The following is a 25697-nucleotide window of genomic DNA, read 5'->3' as shown; positions in this document are numbered from 1 at the left end:
CCTCGTAATAAAACTTACCGAAGATGTTCTTCACTAGAGATTTCTTAATGATCCAGTTCATCCCAGAGTAGTTCAATAGGATTTAGGTGCAGTGACTGGGTGGGTCGTTCCATGATAGATGACACTCCAGATTACTTTTTGCTCTGAGCCGCAGTTCAGACAGAACTGAAGTATGGTGATGAAGTATGGAATGGGAGCCATGTTGGTTCAGGATTCCTTTCACTTTCCAGAACCTTCCCTCCTCCAAAACAACCGCAAACCATTCAACTTCCACATAAATGTGTGAGTGTGGGGGTGAGGGAGTCTGATCACATCTTCTCTCCTGTTTTCTTTCTTACACAAGTTCTTCTGTTAGAGACAAAAACGTCCCATTTGGACTCCACAGAACTTTCTTCCACTCCTTCAAATGTCCAGTTCTCGTGTGTTTTTGCGTTTTCTCCGAGTTTGTTGGATAGGAACAAAAGGAACATGCATGTGTCTCTCAAAATCCATAAAAGATAAAAGATTGTCAGGCTTTTCTAATGTGAAGTTTACTCGAATAGTAATTTAAAGAAAACAAAAAAATGCCAATATACAGATTTTTCTGGCAGTGTAGGTGTTTTTTTATTATTATTTCTTCTTTTTTTATTACACCCACTTTTCTGTGTTTCACCTCATCCTTCACCTCACATAACTTCAAACCGGATGATATCACCCTCTTCGCGTATCCGATACAAAACACACTGGAAATGATATCACATTTGCCTTCTGGCACGTGTGAGTGTATTAGACAGATGACATCCGGGCCTTTTAGAGGGATCAGGGTAATAACCAAGAGCCAAGAGCACCGCTATCGCCTTCCTTTATTTTCTTTGAAGATGTGGAGGTGGAGGTCTTTGAAGTGTGACTGATGAAAAACATGATATGAACAACTGAAAGGATCGGTGGTTGAGAGGGGGAGGGGGTGGAGAAAAACTCGCTACAGGAGTTTTTTCTGCAGGGAGATCACTGGAGATAAAAATTTATGAAAAAAATCTTGCCTTGACGTGTATTTCTGCTGAGGGAACCAATTCACCTGAACAAGATAGAGTTAGAAAACAGGTTTTGTTCTTCTACCAAAATGTCTGGAACCTGATTGGGTCAAAAGGTGTTTTCAAGGTAGAAATTGTGATAATAGCAACAGCTTATTCATAGCGACATACAGCTTCACCTAAAGCTTTATACACTATATGGGCAAAATTTGTGGACACCTGTCCATGACATTTTAGTTTTAACATCCCATTTCACATTTAGTCACTATTTGCTCTTCTAATCTAAAGGTCCACTATTCTGGAATGATGTTTCAGTAGATATTGTTTCAAATTTGTGAGAGTTCACTAAGCCACAAGAGTTTTACTTAAGTCAGGTGCTAATTTTCAATAGCATTGGAGTTCTATAGCAGGAGATCTTCAACTCCAACCCCTGGAAAGCAGATCTATAATGAAGTTCCTACAATTGTGTGCCTCCAACCTTGTAGGAACAGTTTCTTGAAGTACCACATATGGATGGATTTTCGGTGCTGAGGATGTTTCCCTTCTGAGTCTGGTTCCTCTCAAAGTTTCTTCCTCATGCCATCTCCAGAGAGTTTTTCCTTCGCCGGTCGCCACTGACTCGCTCATTAGGTATAAGTGTACAGTTCTAAGGAATAAACTTATAGGCACTAAATTTATACAAACTTTTATAAAACTTTATACCTATTTATTTTCTGTAAAGCTGCTTTGAGTAAATGTCCATTGTAAAAAACACATTAAAAAATGAATTGAATTGAATTGATTATGGCAGGGAAGTTAGGTGTCCCAATATTTTTTTAACATCTATAGAAGGAGACTCCAGTGCCAGTGCTTTGTGAGAGATAAAACACTGAAAACATAAAAATAAAGCTGGTACACTGTTCTAGAATAAAAATAAATTGGCGATAAATAAGTTGGCGATTTTCTTGCGTATTATGGGCTGTTATGGGAAACTACCCACCTTCAGGGTGGTAACTCGGATTTACTGCATCACCCCCCACCCCACATCCCAAACCACCCCACCCACACACACACACTTTATCAGGTTTTTTTTTTTTTTATAAATATTACATATTATACCGAATAAAACCCGATTCCTTTGGCAACATAAATAAAAATACATAAATCTGACAGGAAATAATTACAGTCCAAAGAGATCATCACAAATTCGCTCTCTTCCATAAAAATCTCGTGAAAAGCCTTTTCCTGCTCAGCATTCACTGTGTTTGTTTCTCCACAAAAATGTTTTTTTTTTTTTTATGTTCTATTATCTCGGGTTTTCTGAATCCCGTTCTTATCACGTCTCATTAAACTGATGTTTCATTTCCTGCCGGCTCTGTTCTGTTCCCCGGTTGTGCTTATTGCCCCTGTGTTGTATTCAATCTCCCATACACGTCATAAATAACGCTACAGTATCCCCTACAAACCCCCCCCTCAACCCCACAGGCCTTTTCCTTAGCATTAGCGATGATGAACGATCTGCGTTCCGGCCGTTTGTGGATCAAGCAGCCTCCTCTAGGACACGCTGGAACGACATTGTCATCTTTATTTACAAGCCTAACCTTTGTTTCCTGCTCGGCGTTCGCCTTTGCTTTGCCTGTCGAGTAAACATTCGCCGCGCAACGAGTCTCTGCTGGGACATAATGCAGGATAACGACAGGAAGTCATGTTCTGTTCGGAGAAATCTGCACTCCATCGCGATGCGCGCTCGTTTCGGCAACACCGCAGAGCTGTTGGTGGAATTAAAAGACCCTGAGGCTCATTGCTGGCGCTGAGGAACAGTGGAGCTTTTTAATGGCTTTTCACACTTTTCACCGGAATGAAATGGTTAGATTGGTGTTGAGAGTCTTGTTTTTCAACCCAAATGCTTATTCCACTGCATTATATTCTACATTATATCAAATTTTGAAATACACGTTGGGAAAAAAACTTTAAATTCATTCATTTGTGATGGTATTGTTGCGTTTTGTGTTTAGCTCATTATCATTGTTGGAACAAACTCTTATTTGAGACAGATGTCATTGTATGCGAAGGCATGAAATATTCCCTTCACTTAAACTACGAGACTCAAATCTGTTCCTCCATGACAATGACCCTGTGCACAAACCCGGCTCCATGAAGATCTGCTTTTATATTTGGTTGGATATGGTGGAAGATCTCCTGCTATTTTCTGATTATGGATCTTCTTAACTCACAACAAAATTCTAATTATCTTTAGCAGACGTCCGTATCCACAATGACTTACTAATTCATACAAGTGAGCAGATATGGGGTTGAGGGCCTTGCTCAGGGGCCCAGGAGTTGACTGGAATTTGAAGCCAAAGTCTGATGCGCTACCACTAAGCTACCACATCTCCATCGGTATTTACCCCCTCTTTAAAGGTTCTGTGTGGAGGTTTACTTATCAGAATAAAGAATGCCAGGATCTGACTTTGAACCTCCACTAGAGGCCCTTCTTATTTAGTTCTTTGTTGTCTTGTGTCTTTTTGGCATTCTGTGCAGCAATTTGGAGCTGGAGGACCACCATTTTCTTTCAGTATATACTGCATTGACAGTATATGGTTGAAATTACAAAGACACTTACCTGAGTATTCCTTTCATAATGTGTTTGTATGCCAACTCTGTATGTTAACTGCCATTTGTGCCACCTGTGGAAAATTTCTCCTGTGTGTACACAATGCTCTTTAAATTCCTCGCCTGGTGTGTAACATTGCCTGAAGTTTGCCTTGTTTTCCAGCTTATTAAACTTTGTGGATGACCTTTTGTTCCCTTGCTTTTGTTCTCTTTGCATTTTCAGACCATGGGCTTTGGGGATAACCTTCGGCTTTCTATTTTTTTTGGCATTTTTGCTTTTTTGGACTTCATCCCCATGAGAGTCTGTCTTTGCATTTGGATTTACCACTCTCCCAATGGCCTAACAATAGTGTCTAAATTTTGGGTCTCCAAATTTCTGCATTAGAAAAAAGTTCCTTTTTTCTGGAGGCCTTTTTTGAAAGCTACGAACACTTAAAGAACCAATTTAGAAAGTAGGCATGAACAAGGTAAGGTACACTTTGATTTAAAGTATTTACTGTTCACTGGACAAATAAATAAAGAATAAAAACTTTCTCTGTCATTTCCTTGTAGATTCATGTGATCGTTTGCTTTGTAAATTAAATAACAGACTACATTTATTACAGTTATTTAGTAATAAAGAAATAGAAGTAGGACCATTGTTAATCCAAGTATTTAAAATACAATAAAAATTAAATCACCAGACTTTGGCCAAATTATTATTATCACTTCTCCTCCAAAGCCTTCACACAAGATTGTTATTATTGTTCGCTTTATTTTTCCTGAGCAAACATCCATATTTCTCAGACCTCGAGACTCATTAATGTGTTTTTCTCAGCACAGTGATTTCTCAGATGAAACCCAGAGCCCCAGCTGTGCGTGTGGAGGATGGGTTGGATGTACAGAAGGGACCCAATTTAAAGCAGAGGGTCAGTGACTCCGAGACTGAGGGAGGCAGTGTGGTTATCACATTGAGGGTGAAAAGAGTACGCCTTCTCGCTCTCTCAGTGTGCTTTTATTGCTCTTCAGAGATTTCAAGAAGTAATCAGCCTTTCAAGCAACTAAGACCTGACCCTCACAGAGAAAGAGAACACCTTCATTTTAGATTTTTGTACTTAAATAAAACCTGTTTGTACCCCCCTACCAACCCTCAATTTTTGATATGCAAAATTACACAAGTAATTCTTGCACAAGACAAACATCTTTTCCTATTTTTGCTACCAAGCTAATTTTCAGATGCGCTTGACCATTTACTACATCAACGTCTCTATGGATGTTGCTGATCCTGTAAGAACTGTACGCTGCTATGCAAACAATAAGCCCTAGTTCATGAGTGACATCAAGGTCTTCTGAACCGCAATGTCCTTCCACCCATGGTCATGGCACCCCCAGGTGTGTGAAGAGCTAAGGAGGCTTCATCCCAGCAAAGCAACTAACCCAGATGGAGTATCTCCATGACTACTAAAGGCCTGCATGTTGAAGCTGGGAGACCATTTAATCAGAGTCTGGAACAGTAGAAGATCCCCCGACTGTGGAAACATCCTGCATTATCCTAGTTCCAAATAAACCATACCTTGGAAAGCTGAATGACTTCAGGCCAATTGCTCTGATGTTTTCACGTAATGAAGACCATGGCGAGGGTGCTGCTACACCACGAGGCCACAGGCCCACCAGTCACCTCTACAGTTTGCATACCAGGAGAAGGCAGAAGTGGAGAATGCCATTATTACATGCCTGAAAGGCAGACCTCAGTAGGTGCAACTGGGGGACTTCAGGTCTGACACTGTGGTCAGTAGTATGGAAAACTCTTTCAGGTTCTGTTCATCCTGAACACATCGGACTTCCAGTATAACTCAGAGTCCTGCCACGTGCAAAAGTTCGAAGACGACACTGCTATTGTCGGCTGTATCAGGAGGAGGAGTACAGGAAACTGATCCAGGACTTTGTTGCATGGTGTGACTTCTACCACCTGCACCTTAACACCACCAAGACAAGGGAGATAGTGGTGGACTTCAGGAAGCCCAGGCCTCAACCGGAGCTTGTGACTATCAAGGGTGACTGTGTGGAGATTGTAAAGGTTTACAAATACCTGTACAGCTGAAACAGGTATTCTATCTGACTGTTGTGGTAAGTTCCCTCTTCTATGCAGCAGTGTGCTCGGGAGGCATCATCAAGAAGAGGACGCCTAATGTCTGGACCAGATGGTGAGGAAGGCGGGCTCTGTTGTGGACTCCCAGCTGGAAAGCCTGACAGCAGTGGCAGAACCTCAGGTGGATCCTCTCCATGCTTCAATGTGTCTCATTAATTTCACTTGGGGGGAAAAAGTCAGTGCTGAGATTCCTATCTGTTCTGGACTGTACTACACACTGTACACTATGCACCTTAACACTCCGGTTGCACAGGACTTATTAAAAAACACTCATTTTTTGTACAGGTCTTCTTAAACTTTAACTTAAGTTCAGTATCTATACATTTTTTTTTTATTTATTGCATGCCTTATTGACTATGTTTTTAGATACTGCTGGAATTTGTACATTCCCTATTTGGATGAATAAAGTATCTGTCTGTCTGTCTGTCTGTCTGTCTGTCTGTCTGCCTGTCTGTCTATCTATCTATCTATCTATCTATCTATCTATCTATCTATCTATCTATCTATCTATCTATCTAGAATTTCAGGGAAACAGGTTCTGAAAGGAGCTTCGGGATACTGAAATGACTGTGAATCAAATAGCTACAAAGACATAAAGAATGAAAGGGAGTAATTTCACTTTTTAAAGGTTATATAGTAACCTACATCCAACATGTCAGTTTGTTTTGATTTCCCTCATGCTATCATGTCCTGAAGCAAATCTACTGATCAATTTTGTCTTCCTTATTTTCGTGCAGGTTTGAAGTTTGAAGGACAGGTTCATATTTCTGACCTGAGTTGTCTATGGAAACCTTGTCAGTTTTGTTGGTGGAAACGAGATCCAGGATATCAATCAGTTTACACCTTTGTTCTCAATGGAAAGGTTTAAAAGATACATACTGTCTGAAATCGGTTTCTGGTGCAATCAGAATGACCTGTGCCTCATCTGCTCTGAATGCAATAACTGAGATCATGTGTTGTATTTGTGTCTGTGAAGATTCTCAGTCATCCAGGTGCGGTTATCTGGAAGTAATATCTAAAATTTGAGTCATGTCAACTGGACTTGTGGACTACTATCTGTCATGTCAACTATCTGGTTGGATTGAAATGTTTTGCTACTCATCCAAGCATCTCTTTTAGTCTAATGGAAGTTGGCAGGATTCCGTAGATTTGTATGCTCCATGGTTGGGGATCCTCCACTCCCTGGTGGGTGAGAGTGGGGAGGGAGGTGTTAGGATGGAACTACCCTAGAAACAGAGTAAGATTTGAAAGTAAAAGTGTGATTTGGCTTTTCTGGTGGATGTGTCAAGAAGTCTTGATCTTCTTGGGCATGTATGAAAGTGCAGCATAAAAAAAAAAGGAGACAAGTTGTGTCAAAGAATTCCAAGTCTGTTGAGAGAAGGATTTTCCATCTGGACATAGATGGCCTCCTTCACTCCTCTCTCAAACTATTTCTCTTCACTGTCCAAGACATTTTCGTCCTCAAAAGTGTGCTATTTACATTTAAAACATTTGGCAAACACACTTAACTATAGTGTTTTGAGTCTAATCACTTAACCACTAAGCTACCACCTCATCTGTCCTTCAAATGCAGGTACATTGCTGATTCTGTTCCTGAGGTGTTCATCTGCATGACATAACTTCCAGATGTCATATTTGTGTATATAATTGCTAAATTCTTAATTCTGATTGGTCCAAAGGTGTTGATTCATTTTACACAAGCACAACTACAATTTATAGATGCTATAAGGTTCATTTACATTTATGCTTATTGGCTAATGGTTATCATTTAGAGCGGCATACAATGATCTTTTTATACAAGTGAGTAGTTGAGGGTTGAAGGCATTGCTCAAGGGCACAGCTGTGGCAGCTTGATGGCAGAACATCATTTGAATGACATTTAACTTTTCATGTCAATGTCCCACATCTTAATCATTGACCTACAGTACCATTTCCCATAACTGACAACAGACTCTTCTACAGAAGTTCTACAACATTGTATGCAATGATAATGCAATAAAAAGCATTGAAGCCATTTGGCAGATACCCTCATTTAGAGCAACTTATAAAGTGGAAGCTTGGTGGTGCTGGAATTTGAACTAAAACCCCTCTGATCAGAATTTCAGCATTTTTACCACTGAGCTACCACTTAGCTTTGGTTCTCTGACTTTTTATGTATGAGTACAAATTTGTTCAATTCTATTAATAAAACTCTATAATCAGCATCAGCAGAAGGTGCAGAGGTATAACAGAAATTTGATAAAGGATCTGTATATGTGCTGTATTAGGTAAATAATTGTCGTTGTCTGATGGTAGTTCGGACTCCACTTCATCACACATGTACTGTATGGTTTTGAGTCTCCTGAACTCTCAGTCGATCTGGTTAAAACTCAACTTGAACCCGGTCAAGTCAGAGGCAATTGCTGGGGATGGATTAGCACAATCCCAAAGTTTTGTAATGCACTTAAAGAGATTACAGCAGCTAGCACAGGAGCTAATCCTATTAAAGCAGAACACATGTTGAACCCCTTGTTCCTTCTGCTCCCTCTTTGACTGGCTGAATGTTTAATGACTCTGGAATTCATTAAGGTCAGATATTCTGACCATGACACTGCAAGATACTGCTCCTTTCAGCTAATAGCATGCTAATGAGGACAACGGTGCTTTTCCACGGGGTGAGAAGTCACCGAAGCCTTGCTGAGGCATGATAAAGTGTAACCCTGTGTGGTTTGACAGACTTCTGAAAGTACATTATTCATTTGTACCTTTTACACCTAATTGGATAAACTTTTCCCATGCAAGGTTTTTGCCTATGAAAACTGCTTTGATTACTTTTTGCTCGCTTGCATCCACCCGCTGTGCCGACACGGACTTGGACTCGCTGCAGGTTGCGCTGGAAATGTTTACTCACCAGGTGGTGAAGAGGACGAGATGAAGGTCTAGAATATGTCCATCACTTGGTTGACAAGAAGCTCAATTTAACTTGACTGAATTGAGATGCTCACTGAGAGACGCTTACAATTATATGATAAGAGACAATTGTTGTTGTGCTTGTGTTTACTGGAAAGTAAAAAAAAAAGAAACAGTTACTTTTAGTTTCAGTTAGTTAGGAAAAAAATGTCACTGACATGTCTTAGAACTGCACAAGTCTCCAACAATGTTTAATTAAGAACTTGAATTCCATACAACAGTCTTTAAGTTGAACCTCTGATGAATTCAGAAATAATTCAGAGATGCTCATACTGAAAACTCCTTGTTACAGATGATGGAACTGTCCACTTTTTTTCAAAATGATTCCTTTAAGGGCCTGGCCACAGTTATTGGCAAAGTTCTTTGCTCACTGCCTTCTGCACCTGTGTAGCTACTTGATCCTAGTGGCCACTGGGATCAAGTGGCCTGAGCGAGGTGTAAGTGTACAGAACCTGCAGATGATTGGCTTTTTGACCTCCGCCAGAGGACCCGCAACAAGACATTTGATGCCTCAAGGCTGTGTTGTGTGCATTGGAGTATGTGTCGAGAACTGAGTTCCGACATACGCCACTGTTCTAATCACAGCTTACTCTATCGACTAGATAAAGCTGCTTTGTGGGTGGTCTACCACTCCTTTGCATACCTGGACCACCTCAGAGACATTGGGACAATGAAATTGGGGTAACCCATCAATGTGTCCGTGCCCACTGGAAACTTTGGAAACACAATGTCTGTGATCTAAAACACAATTAGGAACATCATTCGTGCTTTTAATCATAACTGTTTGGTCTCTGACTTGGCCAGAGGATGTACTTTCTCCACCAACAACGAAAGCACAAGTTCCCCAAGAAGCTCCCCCAAGTTGTTCAAATTCTACAGGCCACCACTGTGTGCATCAATCACTGTCTTGTGTTGGCATTGCCACCCAAATAAACAAGCTTTGACTTCAGAAACTACAGTAGTTTTGTCAGCAGAGACCAACTTGACCTCACTCTAGGACCTGTACATGCCCAGTGTCAGGAAACAGGCTGGGAGAACGCTGAAGGACCCCTACACCTTTCTGTTCCATCTCCTTCCCTCTGGCAGGCAATACAGACTGATCAAACCAGGGACAGCCAGACTCCAAAATAACTTTTTAACAGGCCAAAACAACCTTGCCCTCAAGAACTCAATAAGTTTCTTTCCCTGCTGTATCAGATTGTGTGCTCCTATTGGTGCTTGGTTTCTGACGGTCGACTTAGGAGAATTCACTTTAGGAAAGAGTCTGAAATCTTTTGCCACTGACAGAATTTTATCAAAGGAAAAAAATGATTGCAACACCCATTAATTTCCTGTCTGTGAACATCAGAGACCACAGATTTTTTGCCTCGGATTATACACTGATCAGACAAAACCTTATGAAATTATAACATTATGAAATGGTGAGGTGAATAACACTGATTATCTCTTCATCATGGCATCTGTTAGTGTGTGGATATATTTATTAGGCAGCAAGTGAACATTTTGTCCTCAAAGTTGATGTTAGAAACAGGGCGTAAGGATTTGAGCGAGTTTGATAAATTGTGATGTCTAGACGTCTGGGTCAGAGCATCTCCAAAACTGTAAAAAACAAAAAATATAATTGACTATGAGGCTAGACTTGAGTCAAGTCAAGTCAAGTCAAGTCAAGTTTATTTGTATAGTGCTTTTCACAACAGACATTGTCTCAAAGCAGCTTTACAGAAATCAACAGTCAAGGTGAATGGTGTGCATTTATCCCTGATGAGCAGCCGTGGCGACTGTGGCAAGGAAAAACTCCCTTAGATGTAATGAGGAAGAAACCTTGAGAGGAACCAGACTCAAAAGGGGAACCCATCCTCATTTGGGTGACATCAAGAGTTTGAGTCCTGTAGGGAGGTGGTACTATAGCTGAGTGTTTAGAGCAATGGATCTGGATTGGAAGGACACAAGTTCAAATCCCAGGATCACCAAATTCATTTTATGCAAGTCCCTGAACCATCACCTGCTCGGCTGTAGGTCAGTCTGTATGAGGGCATCTGTCCAACACCTGTATAACCTCCTGTATTATAACCACCTCTGACCATCTAAAGTCACATGCAGCATTGAGTTTTTTCTCAAAAATTAAATTAATATATGAATAACAATAATATGAAGTGGAATCAAAAGGAAAATTCTTTATTGGCGTCTCTGTTCTTTACCTCCATCTTGTGGCAGTTTGTCATAAACACAAACAACGCTTATAACGGTGACCTGTTCCCTTATTGGTTAATTCAGGTCATGTGACTCTTAGGTTAAAGGGCTTGATAAAATATATTGCAGTGTTCTAGTAGATTATTTAAATTGATACTACTTCTTATTTTATTTTTGATTCAATACTGAGGACTTTCACGACTGAATCGTCAATATTTACATTAATTTTTTTTTTTTTGGCATTTAGCAGAACCTCTTATGCAGTGTGACCTACATTTATCTCATTTATACATCTGAGCAGCTATGGGGTTAAGGGCCTTGCTCTGAGGCCTTGGTGTGACTGGAATTTGAACTTGTGGCTTTCGGTGCCAGAATCCAGTTCCTTACACACTTAGCGGAAAGACAGAATTATTCCTATTAAATAATATGCCACTCCCTTTTTTGTTACCTTTATGCAAAAGAAAATGATGAATGCTATTAATAAAGAAAACTTTTTACAAAACATTATCAGTCACACAAGCCATAATCAATCAAATAATAAATATCCACGTCTCATGTTTCGAAAATACATGCTCTCAAATAATATATATCAGATTCAGCCTTATTGGCCAAGTATAAGGACGTCTGATTAAAAGGTCATGAGTTCAAATTCAAGTACCATCAACCTGCCATTGCTGGGCCCTTGAGCAAGGCCCTTATCCATCAAGTCACTCTAGATTAAACAAAAAGTCAGCCAAAAGTCATAAATGCAATGGCCACCAGATATAAATAAATGGCCACCAGAAAGAAAAAGCTATTTTGGAGTCTGGCTGTCTGTGTTTGGGTCAGTCTGTATGGCCTGCCCGAGGGAAAGACTCTGGACAAACTGTATGCAGGGTGTGAGGGGACTCTTATGAGTCTCCCAGACATAGGAAGTGTACATAGGGAGGGAGGGCAGGTTCATCCCAATTATGTGGCCTTTCACAATAGACTTTGATGCCAGTGCTTGTCCAATGGGGTGACAGAGTCAAAACAAGACTGATTGATGCCACAAAATAGATTCATTGGCCATGTGGAATTGTGGCCAGCTTTTACAACTGAGTGATAAAATGCTGTTTTATTTTTTTAATGAACAGAAATCACAGAAATTGTTCCTATACCATAAGTAGTAAACTCACTAGTATCCATATAGTCTTGTGAGAATGTATTCCTCTTCATACAACATCGCTATGGACACTATTAATACCTTAGAATCATTTCTCCTAGCCTTGATTAGATTAGAAGTTTTGCCTTGGGGAGTCTTTTCTTGTAATTGTGAATATGTACATCACTTGGAAAGTTATAGCTAGCTAGCTAGTTGTAGCTAGCTACCATTTATTAATTAAATAAAATGTTAGATCGCAAATGTACTTTTGACTACCATTTGAATGGGAGCAAACACCTGCGACAACCGGACCTGTTGAATAGCAATTAGCATTCTGAGCTAGCTGCTAAGAAAACGGTTGAAGGAAAGGAACCAAATAAAGTAAGCAGCTAAAGTGTGTGTAGTTTTATAGTGTTGTTAGTGTTTTTTTTCTATATAATGCTAGATAATATACAATCCAGATAGTTACTTTACTCAATATCACAGTGTCCAGATCTAATTAGCTTGCTATAATACGTGCCTGTTCACATTCCTATGCTTATGTTGTCTATATGAGTTGTCTTGCACTTACCTCAGAAATTCTGTAGACACAACATTAAATATTTCTGCATGATGTTTGTGTGAGTGCAATATAGAATTATTGTACATCTGAAAGAATTACAATCACATTTAGTCAAATTCGTTATGACAACTGAAAAATGTGTCGGATCTCGATGTTGACTGAAACTCCCGGAAAACAGGACGCTCTTTTAAATTCTCTCTTGTACTTTCTGTGCATTCGGATTAGATTAGATTAGATTAGATTAGATTAGATTCAACAGTATTGTGGTTGTGTAAGGTTCATGTACAGAGCCTATAAAATGCAATTAGCATCTAACCAGAAATGCATAAGTGGCCTGTTCACAATAAATAACAGTGTGATAAATAACGGTTTCAGGGTCCATATGTACAGTGATGAGGGTGATAAATGTACAGAAGGTGCAGTAGGTAATAATATATGGATTTACAGGTAGCCCCAGACTTACGAAATAGATAGCGTAGATCTCTTGTGATTTCAAGACTCAACTACTGCAACTCTCTGCTGGCAGGTCTTCCCCTGAATGCTATCCGTCCACTGCAAATGATCCAAAACGCAGCTGCACGGCTTGTGTTCAATCAGCCCAAGTTCTCCCACCCCACTGCTGCGCTCCCTTCACTGGCTTCCAGTAGCTGCATGTATCAGATTCAAAACACTGATGTTTGCCTACAAGGCCAAAAATGGACCAGCGCCATCTTACCTCAGAGACCTCATCACATCTCGCACTGCACCACGCTGTCTGAGATCCTCCAGCACTGCTCGACTGGTACCACCTTCTCTCAGAATAAGAGGTAAGTACACTTCAATGCTCTTCTCTGTTCTGGCACCGAGGTGGTGAAATGAACTTCCCCTAGATGTCGTACAGTGGAGACCCTGGTTCTCTTCAAGCGACGACTGAAGACCTGCCTCTTCCTGAAACACTTAAATTAGCACTTTCCAAGTTTGTAGAATTCTAGGGTTACATTTATAATAAGTTTGTAATCTTGTGTACAGTCTAGATTTATTAATTACTAGAGATTTAAAGCACTTTTGTACGTCGCTCTGGATAAGGGCATCTGCTAAATGCCGCAAATGTAAATGTAAATAGCGACCGGAAAAGTGTTTGTAAGTCGATCATTCGTAAGTCGAGAAGATTGAGACAAAGTTTTTAAGATAAATGTAGTAATTGCTAAATCTATATTGCAAAGATTATATACAGGCGCTCCCCACTTTACGAACGAGTTATGTTCGTAGCATGAATTTGTTCATAAGTTGTTGCTGTGTTCGATATTGACTATGCAAATCTCCTAATGATGTAATTTCTATAAATACTATCGAATAAACAATAAAATATACCAAACAAATCGAAATAAGCAAAATGCGACCACCTTTGTACCGAGGCATCACTTTACAGTGAAAATAACATGCAAGACAGTGAGACATGTTTTCTTTTAATAGCACGGTCCAATCACATTCTCTTTTACAGATTTATAAGCAAATTTATAAATAAATGTGGAATGAGATGTTCAAAAACCATTTCTACGCCCACAGGCGTATATAAAACTAAGTAGACCACGAAGTTCGTTATAATTTATTATAAAATACTAACTTATTATAAAATACTGTAGTTACATGAATATTCAAGCATTAAAACTAATATATGTGTATCTCTGATGCGGGGTATTAATGAGCTCATCTAATGTTAATTAAATCACCAGCTCCATATTCAGCATTCTCCATGAACCGCTTGAATAATTGTTTTTATGAATATTTTATGACACAAAAGTGATGAAGATAATCGTCTTCCTTGTTTTCCCGGGCCGTGAGGATGAATTCATAGTGTTTTTGTGAACTGGAATGTTTTCATCAGGTTTGCTGATGGTGGTGTGGTGGACAAACTTATATCCCAGACCTCCCTGAAGTCTGTGGTACCTTCTCTGTCTCTACATGCCCTCTGGACGTAAACTTTATGTACATTACATTTCAAATCTTAATAGTGCAGATTTCTAAATTGTCCTCATACACTATATGGATAAAAGTTTATGGACACCTGAGCATAAGAGTTGATTTCTTCTTGAATATCCTATTCCAGAACTAGTTCCCATTTGCTGTAAGTTCAATTTGTCCCCCACTCTTCTGATAAGAAGTTTAGCTAGATTTTAGAGGGTTCTTTTGGAGATTATTTAGGCACAAAGTCACATTAGTCAGGTACTGATGTAGGTGAGGAGGGTTGGAGCTCTATAGCAGGAGATCTTCCTCCAAACCATGTAAAGCATATCTTCATGGTGCTGGCTTTGTGCACAGGGGTTTGGGTCTCCTGGTTCAAGTGATGGAAAAATCTATTCAAATCTTATTCACTTGTGTGCTTTCAACTTACTAACAACTAACAGTTTGAAACCAACCACATATAGACAGGTGTCCCAATACTTTCAGCCAAATTCTGTATATGTACAATTATGTAAATATTATATGATCATATATTGTAGTTTTGCTCAGGAACGATGTTTGAAACAAACGCAACAAAGTGATTTTAATGGTTTTAATTGAACAATTATAAACAGTTCTTTAGACCTGGAGTCTCCAATCTTGGACCAGTTTATGCAAATTAAGATAGCGGTCCTTTAAGGGCAAAATGCACAATAAAGAACCGCTATCTTAATTTGCAAACAGTGCAAACTGATACACCCCCAACAACAAACCCACACCCCCAGGGCCAGACCCCGCAAACTGGTTGAAGGTTCTGGTGGTTCTTCTATGGAACTGCTAAAAAAATGCATGTGCCAGAATTTAAAGAAAAGCAACACTGCCATCTAGGAAGCATGTTCAGGAGATACAGGTGCAAATATTTTCACGTATAGGAGGATCTTCAGCAGCTCTAATAGATAGTTGGATAGTGAGGAATTTCCCAGTTGATATATTTGTGGACACCTGACCATAGGATTGGTTTGTGCTTCTTTTTGTGAACTCCACATTTATTCATTCTGGGATTTTGTGGAGATTTTAGGTCATTCAGAAACAATGGTGTTAGTAAAGTCAGGTAGTGATGAAGGTAAGGTGAGAAAGCCTGAAGGTTCAGTCAACATTCACATTCATCCCAAAGGTGTTTAATAGGGTTGGAGTTCTGTAGCAGGAGATCTTCCACTCCAACCCATGTAAAGCAGATCTTCATGGATCTGGACTAGGGCACAATTGTAAATTGTACATCTGAATTTGCTCCAGCAATTGATGGTATACAACAAGGAAAAACCAAATATGGCTGGGAAATTTGGGTGTCCCAATACATGTGTCCTTAATGGTATATTATATAGTATATTGTTAAACTAAGCTTATTTTAATAATTGATGAGAAAATAAATCCATCAAATCCATGTGAGTTCAGCTGGTCAGTGATTGTTGTTGTTGGCGACACAGGTTATTATAAAGTTATTATAAAGTAATTACAGGTCAGTTTTTTACTATGAAATGTTTCATTTCTTTATTGGTTTCTTTACCCAGTCTCCTCTTTGACTCCACCCCTATTTAAACACTACGTTTAAAGGCATTTCTGGCCATGTTTATATGTGTGCAGATGCGTCAAGTTGATTGGGGTTCAATAGGGTTTTTTGTGCAAGATACTGACTTTAGAAATCTGCCGATCCAAAGGTTGCCATTAGATGCCACTGCAGCTCCTTACTTCCTGCTTCCAGCCCGGATTAAGCCCTGACCTACCTGAGCTTCAGAAATGAGTCATGTATCATAGATTCCACCTCATCTGTTAAAACACTGAAATCAGGCGGACACACTGTATGTGGAGCATTTGCCTCGTGTCTCACACTCTCATACAGAGTTTTATGCATTAGCTCTTGGCCTGCAATAGCACACAGGGCATCCAACTGCTCCAGAGGGTCACGAGGGACATCGGGACAGCGTAGGGCTTTAAGAACGGCAGGAGCAAATTTCCCGAAATGTGCAGTGGAACACAGAACAACTGGGCACATCTTATCATGCAGCCGGTCAGCCACCGATTTAGCTACGGCGGTATGAGTGTCCATGATGTATCCTGTTTTGGAGTGCACCTCCTGAATAGTATTCAGGCAGTCATCCTCGGAGCACCACCCTGCCTCCACATCCTGCCGAACGCTCTGTAATAGCTCCTCCGACACGGTGAAGTGTTGATCTTTCTCAAGGCGTTCAAACAAGTCCTGGACAAGTTTACCATCCCGACCAGATGCATGATACAGAAACCGTTCGAGATTTGAAGACTTCAGAATGTCAATAGAAGGGGAATTTGATAGTTTAAGTTTCCTGCCTCGGAGATCGTACTGACCAGTCGAGATAAAATCTGAAACTATGCAGTTGTGATTAGAGGCACAAATTATGTTTCTTATTGGGACACCCATTTGTTTAGCGTAAATGGCAGACATGGTGTTTCCAAAGTTTCCAGTCGGGATGGACACATCGATGGGCTGCCCAAATTTCACCACGCCATCTCTGAGGAGGTCCAGGTATGCAGAGGAGTGGTAGACCACCTGCGGAAGTAGCCTCGCCCAGTTGATGGAGTTAGCCGTGCTAAGAACAGTAGCGTATTCTACTGCAAAGTAGCCAGTGAGTCTCAAATCACAGAATATGCCCTTGATGGCCCTCTGGCAAAAGTCAAAGTCTGAGAAGACACTAACAGACCTGGTGTTGCTTCCCTTAAAACCAGTCATCTGCAGTTTCTGTATGGCACTAACACCTCGCTCAGGGAAAAACACCAACACACCAATGCGCTGCCTGTCACTTTCTCTGAGGTTGCTGAACCCACTAAGAACTGCACTTCCTGTGTCCCCAGACGTGGCCACAAGGATCAAGTAGTTGCACATCTGTGGAAGGCAGTGAGCAAAGAGCTGTGGCATTAATTGAAGTGACAGGTCCTTAAAGGAAGCAGTGGGACCATGGAAGAGCTCCAGAATGTACTGATTCTCAGCAAGATGCTTAACAGGTGCCACTGATTTGGCAGCAAAGTTCTGCCCGTAGGCTCGCTTAACCATCGAGCGAAGTTCTGATGGAGCGATATCCAGTGGATGTATGCACTTCTCGAGTATGACCGAAGCACGCTCGGGATAAGACATGTCTGCTAATCGTATCCATTCAGAAGTTTCCAGTTTTGGGAATCCTTTATTAGGTACGTAAAGCCCTCCACAGGGAGCTAATCCCTCCACGGCAACATCGCTGAAGAACTTCACGTCACTGTTCGATGCATGTCTATGGTTCCTGGTGGAGATGTAGGTCTCTGATTCAGTGTCCTGATATCTATCTAGAACCCTGACAACTTTCTCAGCGATATCCTCTAAAGTATCCCCCCTTCCACAAAACACTCTTGCGTCCAACCACTTCTCGTAAAACTGCTTTCTGTACTCTAGGATCTTCCTCATTGAGACGCCAGAACACTGACCTACAATTCTGTTCACCTTCATTTTATTCAGCCTTTCCACAATGTCTTCAGTGTCTACGTCCAGATACAGAGCGATACCCGAGCGTTTCAGGTGCCGCATGGTGTCCGAGTGAAGCGGGTTCGATCCCGTAAGCGAGATCACACATCCAGATGCGGAGAAGTTACACACAGCTTGGCCCTCTTCATCGATAAACCGTTCGCCCCCGACTTGCTTCAGCTTCTCCGCTACAGTCATCCCCCAGGCCTTTTCCAGAACATCATCGTCTATATCGATTACAGGTTTCCCGAGTCTGTGGGACAAAATACGTCCCACTGACGTCTTTCCAGCCCCAGGAGGACCCATAAGGAGAACATTCCTTTCCTGGAGGGTCTTTGTACATAGACATGATGTTATCATAGATAAGGACGAGCGAGCAGATGAGCTGGAGATTCGATGGAATATCAGTTTATCTATTTTGGACAACAAATGAAATGAGTGTCTCGTCATCATTTTGGCTTTAAGGAAAAAAGGATCTGGGGAGGAAAAAATAACAACGATTTAGTGGCGTTGGGGATTAGTTTGGGATTTGTAAGTAGATTAAGCTCCAGTTGAGGCTAAATATATATGGTTACATTTGAAGCCTCAACTGGAGCTTAGTTTGCTTAGTCTCGCAGTTTGAGTTTGTAAGTTTGTTTATTCTCTCAGTTTGAGTATCTTTTTAATGATTTTTAAACTTTGAAACCTACACAACAATCACAGGTTTATAAAAAAATGAACTATAGTTAGCACAGTGTCACTGCTTCGCACCGGAAATACGATTTGTTTTGTGCATGCATAAAAACGCTAAAGAATCTACAGTGCTAGCATTAGCCGCTAACCAGGAATTGGCTATCGGTTAACACTAGCAATAAGGATTTCTTTTAAAGGAGAAAACACTGACAATTCTACATAGCGAGGGAGCGAATGAATGAAGGATGGAAGGAATGAAGACATTTGTTAAATTATGCTGAAATAAGTAGAACAGTTAAGAAGATCATATATTTAGAAAATTAAATATGTAAAACACACACACTTACATACACATATGATCTACCTAAATAGGCCTAACAAATATTATTTATTTATTTATTTTCATTTCATTTTATTCAATCAATTTAATGTGTACCAATTTAATTGATTACTGTAAATCAGTATAATAAAAAAGTGTACTGCATTCATTTGATTATCTTTTATCAAACATTATTTTATATATTATATAACCAAGCAGACATTTTATATAAAATTGTTTTAAAAATGCAAACTGTTCAAATGATCACAAATATTATTAATAATAATAAATTAATAATTTAAAATTGCACTAATAAAAAAATCACAAGCAATTTAATGTTATGCATCTTTTCTTTTTATTTATTTTTATTAAAATACAAAAAAGGCTGACATTCATATTATAATGAACTATCATAAATAAAGTGAAACAAACTAAATAAAAGGAGATTATACACACATGATTCCAGCTAAAGGAGGAATTTAGATTTGAGTATATTCACAGTTCTGATTGCCTTCTGGAAATGAACTCTGTCACGTGGTGTTCAACGTCAAGGAAACCGGAAGTGAAAGAAAACAGAGCGGATGTGTAGACACGTGTATATAAAAAGATATAAATATATACTTTTTTTCTCACATATATTTAATAACAACAACAAAAAAAACACGTAAATACATTATTTACTCACAGAGCTCGCACGCGCGCACACTCCGTGCGCATCAGGGCGTCGGGAAAGAAGTCACGTGTCACCGGAAGTGAAGACAAACAAGAGCGGATGTGTGTTTTATTTACTTTTCAACAACAACAACAACAACAATAATAATAATAATAATAATAACAATAGCAATTATAACAATATTATTATTATTATTATTATTATTAATATTATTATTTACTTTTAAAACATGCATTCAAAGTCAAACATTCACATCTATAGAAGTCATAAAAGGCCATACATTATAATCATTTTTTCTTTCTTGTTTTCTTGTGACACAAACACCATTCTCTCAGGATCACTACTTCATCTTTCTGCGTATTCGGCATAAGAGCATGTTCTAGAGGCATCATCCTGTATAATAATGATCATTATTTATGGTAGCGGACACGTGGACATGCCCCGGGCTGGGCGTTTGGAGAAAACTAAGTCGTGATCACGAGAAAACAAGAAAGAAAGAAAGAAGAAAGAAAGAAAGAAAGAAAGAAAGAAGAAAGAAAGAAAGAAAGAAAGAAAGAAAGAAGGAAAGAAAGAAAGAAAGAAAGAAAGAAAGAAAGAAGAAAGAAAGAAAGAAAGAAAGAAAGAAAGAAAGAAAGAAAGAAAGAAAGAAAGAAAGAAAGAAAGAAAGAAGGAAAAAAAGAAGGAAAAGATATTATAGTGCATGGCCTTTTAGGACTTCTGTGCACAACAATGTCAGGGGTATTAAAGTAACTGAAGGGGAAAACTGGAGTAACACATACAATTATTATTATAAAATACCATACATATTATATATATATATATATATTATATTATATTATATTATATTATATTATATTATAAATATCTAACAGATGACACAGTGACATGGACCTAAATGATTTTTCCTTAGAGAATTTCAGTGCCAAACAAAACACAGATTAAAGGCTTAGCACACTTAAATGTAAAAATCAGGTTTTTTTAATACTCATTGTAACCAAACAAAACTACTCTGTGTGGAAAAAAGACATTGTGATGAAAATACACCACAGGTTCATCATCAGCACCACAGAAAGAAAAAGATCGACATCCAAAATATCTTCTTTGTTTTGTTTGTTTTTTTCTCTGGTTATAAACAGGCTGGTAGTAGAGATCATTTTAGAGGTATTTTCTAAAAGATCCTTCACCTTATTGATAATAAAACAGATTCTGAACTTTTTACTTCATGGAATGTTATTAAAGTATGGGGTATGAGGTTAAATTCCTGGACAGCACACAAAACTTAGCATTGTATTCAATATTAATAAAAACTTATAAATGTCCTTAAAATATATATCTGTTATATACGATTTTATTATTATATATGCATTAATATGTTAAATATTAATCATTCTGTATAAAGCACAGTGTAATCAGAGCGCTTTCAGTCTAGAAAACAATAAAATAGTCATTAAGAAATATAATTATCTATTTACAAAATACTATATGTACAGAATTCGTTTTAACTCCCAAGCGCGTTCACGGTGTACTTGGTCACGTGGTACACGTGTGCGCGCGGGGGGTGGAGGTAAGGGGGGAGTTCAGCCCGCTTGAAACCGGAATTAGAGACAAACAGAGCGGAAGTGTACGTAACAATTTTTTTTCTTTTACATTATATTATTTGTTAATTTTAGAACTTATTGATTTGTGTTTCGGAGGTTAATTGTTTATACATAAAACAGTAAAATAAAAAGGAGTAAAAAAAGATCAAGTGGAGTAGGCGGAGCTGTTGCTAGGCAACAGTTCTCATGGTAACGTCAGAAGAAAACAAATTGTGCTCCTGTAGTTGTGTCTATCCGCAGAGCTTTAATTCATACATTGGTTTTTAGTATTTTTTTTAGTTTTGAGTATTTTGTAAGTTTGTATTTAGTTTCGTGTTAAAGTCACAATGTCGAGTGTAATTCATCCTCCTGAGACCTTTTATTACCTGATACCCAGAGAGGAGACCAACAGAGAAAAAGCTCCCAGGTACGAGTTCCTTTACACTGCAGAAAGACTGCATTTAATACTAATAGTCACTATAGTCAACATGGAACATACTATAATACTATAAATAAACAATATTCTCATTATTTATGTACATGAATATTTAATAAATTATTCCCAATAGTTTATTCTTTTTATTTTTATAGCTTTTTTTCTCTCGAATTCAGCTCTTCTAGTTTAGAGTTTCTATCCAATCAGATTTCAGCTTCACTTATTCACTATTATTATTAATATTATTATTAGTAGTAGTATCATTATAGCTGAAATTGTTGTTATTATTTTTATCATTATTATTATGACTATTTGGAATATTATTGTTATTACTATTATTTTATTATTATTATTATTATTATTATTATTATTATTATTGCTCTATATAACTTTCAAAACATACATACCAAGGGGTATAAGAAAGAAATAAGTGTTACATATTACACAACTGCATAAATATCAAACAAATAACACTGTGACATAGTCTTTATTTATTGAGTGATTTATTTATTACCTTCAAAACATACACAACAATGCTAAGAGTATAAAAAAGGACCTGAATAAAATGATTTTAAAATATTATAAATATTATACACATGATATATATTATAAATATCTCCGAGATGACACAGTCAGATGGTCTTAAAGGCTTTAATATTGTTGGAAATAATGATAAATAAATAAATAAATAAATAAATAAATAAATAAATAAATAAAACACAGAGAAATAGAGCGTAGCACTACACAATTCTGTATGTAGAAAACACACACAAAGATGCCAAATGATCAACAGGAAACATACGAATGAACAAACATGAAAAACAAGTGTCTTTAATATTCATTTTTACAAACAACACACTGTACTGAAGATACATTTCGCCAGAATCTGCTCAGGTGAAGGTTACAGGAGAAATATTTCTGATGAAAATAAAGTTCTTTCATTTTATTTGGCTTGAAAGAGTTTGTGAGGGAAAGTCCATAAATTACTCCGATCAAAGTTTGAAGATGACGAAGAGGATGACGACGATGTGTGTATTAACAGATACACGTCACAGTTCAAAGAGCAGGTAAAACAGGAGCAGCAGCAGAACAAAGGCTCCAACAGGACCATGGGTCCAGCTAAAGTGGAAGTGCCTTCTCCAGAAAAGTTCCTGCAGAAACACTCCAAGGAGCCCAAACTTCCTGAGAGTAAGAGCCTGAGATCAGTAGCGATGCACCATATACACACACTAATGATAATGAGGATGTAATGAAAGTGATGGTCACACCAGCACCCTGTTCTCCTCAGAAAAGCCGTTCTTGTACAGAGACGAGGTTCAGCCCAGGAAGCCTCCCGTCCCGCCCAGAACCGAGGCCCCACCTGCCGGAGTCCACACCAAACGAGACTTTGTGAGAAGCAATGCTGTGGAGAACAGGATGGCGGTTCCACGTAAACCTCAACCTGCATACGTCCGCACCAAACATGGAGACAAGGAGCTGCTGGAGAACTCAGGCCTCGTCCCAAAGTATATCAAGAAAACGGTGAGAGAGAAGAAGGTGTGGAGCAATGGAACAAGGGTCTATAGTATCACTACATTGTAAATGCGTGTGTGTGTGTGTGTGTGTGTGTGTGTGTGTGTGTGTGTCAGGATTACGGTCAGATCCCAGAGTACCTGAGTCAGAGGCAGGAGGAGGTGAGGAGAGCACAGGAGGAGTACAATCGCTACATGAAGGAGAGGATGAAGGAGGGAGCCATGAAACAGCTCTGTGAGGAAGAACGACAGGATATACTGCATGTGAGACTCACACACACACACACACACACACACACACACACACACACATACAAATACACACACGCATGCACACACACATATATATACACACAACACACATACACACACACAAACACACACACACACACACAAACACACACACACATACACACACACATATACACACACAAACACACACACACAGATACACACAAACACACATACACACACACACACACATACATACAAATACACACACACATGCACGCACACACATGCACGCACAGATACACACACACACACACACAAACACACACACACAGATACACACACACACACACATATATACACAAACACACATATATATACACACAAACACACACATACATACACACAAACACACACATATACACACAAACATACACAAACACACACACAAACTCTCTCTCACAAACACACTCTCCTATTTAGAAAGACTCACACACATATGCACTTACACTCAAATTAAACACACACAATTACGCACTCACTCTCACACTTCCTGACACACAAACTTATATACACACCCACACCTAAAGAAGTGACTCAGACATGACTCTGTTTTAAACACTTCATCCTGTGTGTGTGTGTGTGTGTGTGTGTGTGTGTGTGTGTGTGTATACATATCAGGGTCTAAAGCAGAACTGGGATGAGCTTCATCATCAGTATCAGGGTCTGTCACTGATCACCGACACCAAGTCTAAGAAATGCAGGAAGGAGAGACTGGAGTCAGAGATGAAGCAGCTGGAGAAAGACATGGAGCTGATCGAGAGATACAAAACCATCTACATCACCAACAACTAATCACACACACACACACACACACACACACACACACACACACACACACACACACACACACACCACTCTCACACACACACACACACATATACACACACACACACATCACACACACACACACACATATACACACACACACACCACTCTCACACACACATATACACACACAAACACACACACATATACTCACACACACACACACACAAACACCACCCACTCACACACACACACACACTCACACACACAAACACACATACACACACACCATCCACTCACACACACACACACACACATACCCCACACACACACACACACACATATATACTCACACACAAACACATATATACACACACATACACACAAACACACATATATACTCACACACAAACACACATATATACTCACACACACACACACACACACACACACACACACATACAACACACACATACACACCACCCACTCTCACACACACACACACACATATACTCACACACACACACACACACACACACACACACACACACAGATACACAAATACACACACATACACACACACAACACACACACACACACACACAACACACACATATACACACACACACACACTCACACACACAAACACACACACATACACACACACCACCCACTCTCACACACACACATACCCACACAAACACACACACTCAAACATACAGACACACACATTTTTTGGACTAAATTCTGTAAACTTTTACCATTTGACTTTGCTGAATCTCCATTTTATCATGTTTTCACCTTTTTTGTTTTTCTCTGTTTGTGTTTTTTGGTCTTTCAAATAAAATGTGTTACTTTTAACCAGCATTCATTTCTCTTTATGCTTGGATTTATATGGTCTTTGGGTTTATGAGGTACACTGTTACAGACCTGGTCAATCCTAAAGCTAAACCTTCACCTATTTGGTCCCTTAGATGTCATGAGGAAGAAACCTTGAGAGGAACCAGACTCAAAAGGGGAACCCATCATCAATTTGGGTGACATCAAGAGTGTGATCATAAATCCAAAATCTACAATACAGAACACTGGAGAGTGAGAACTAACATGAGCACTGGAGTGTGTGATTATGAGTAATGATCTTTCTACAGTCTTATACAGTCAGTTGATGTTGTGGAACCAGGAGCTACTGAGCAACTCATAAAATAGTTAAACATTTGAGATCATCACAGATCAAACACCAGCTTCTCCATGCCAGAGCCTTTAAACACTCCAGGAGGTCCAGTGTCCAAACTCCACGTGAAGTGGGATCTAATCTACTTCCTTAAAGGTCCATAATCTTCATGAGGTGGGACGTGACTGGAGCTGGCCAAACCTCAGGATGCCTCGGGATGAGGAGAGAAAGAGAAGCAGTGGAGAGGAATTAGCGTAGCTGCTGTTCATGATATTAACAGCA

At 39.2% G+C, this 25697-nt stretch overlaps 2 protein-coding genes across 5 annotated transcripts; one reads left to right on the top strand and one right to left on the bottom strand.

Moving 5' to 3' along the window:
- Positions 1 to 15073: 15073 nt before the first annotated feature.
- On the bottom strand, positions 15074 to 19738 carry LOC124384331 (threonine synthase-like 1). Of its 2 annotated transcripts, XM_046847084.1 has the most exons (3): positions 19674 to 19724; positions 19445 to 19515; positions 15074 to 18473 (listed from the first exon to the last, which is right to left on the bottom strand). In XM_046847084.1, the coding sequence occupies exon 3, from the start codon at positions 18448 to 18450 to the stop codon at positions 16252 to 16254; it is 2199 nt and encodes a 732-aa protein (XP_046703040.1). In that variant the 5' UTR covers positions 18451 to 18473; positions 19445 to 19515; positions 19674 to 19724; the 3' UTR covers positions 15074 to 16251. The 2 variants fall into 2 exon arrangements, with proteins under 2 accessions (XP_046703040.1, XP_046703039.1); XM_046847083.1 differs by lacking the exon at positions 19445 to 19515 and having other exon boundaries at positions 19674 to 19738.
- Positions 19739 to 21215: 1477 nt separating this feature from the next.
- On the top strand, positions 21216 to 24332 carry LOC124384341 (enkurin-like). 3 transcript variants are annotated; one of them, XM_046847109.1, is made up of 5 exons: positions 21216 to 21282; positions 22717 to 22862; positions 22963 to 23195; positions 23303 to 23449; positions 24098 to 24332. In XM_046847109.1, exons 2-5 carry the CDS (start codon positions 22784 to 22786, stop codon positions 24269 to 24271), a joined length of 633 nt encoding a protein of 210 aa, XP_046703065.1. In that variant the 5' UTR covers positions 21216 to 21282; positions 22717 to 22783; the 3' UTR covers positions 24272 to 24332. The 3 variants fall into 3 exon arrangements, with proteins under 3 accessions (XP_046703065.1, XP_046703064.1, XP_046703066.1); XM_046847108.1 differs by lacking the exon at positions 21216 to 21282 and adding an exon at positions 21400 to 21665; XM_046847110.1 differs by lacking the exon at positions 21216 to 21282 and adding an exon at positions 21562 to 21665 and having other exon boundaries at positions 22634 to 22862.
- Positions 24333 to 25697: the final 1365 nt, after the last annotated feature.

The sequence above is a fragment of the Silurus meridionalis genome, chromosome 4 (genome assembly GCF_014805685.1).
Source record: "Silurus meridionalis isolate SWU-2019-XX chromosome 4, ASM1480568v1, whole genome shotgun sequence".
In the NCBI taxonomy this organism is placed as follows: Eukaryota; Metazoa; Chordata; class Actinopteri; order Siluriformes; family Siluridae; genus Silurus; species Silurus meridionalis.
Note: the sequence above shows the minus strand (reverse complement) of the source record. Positions and strands in the feature narration are given on the sequence as shown.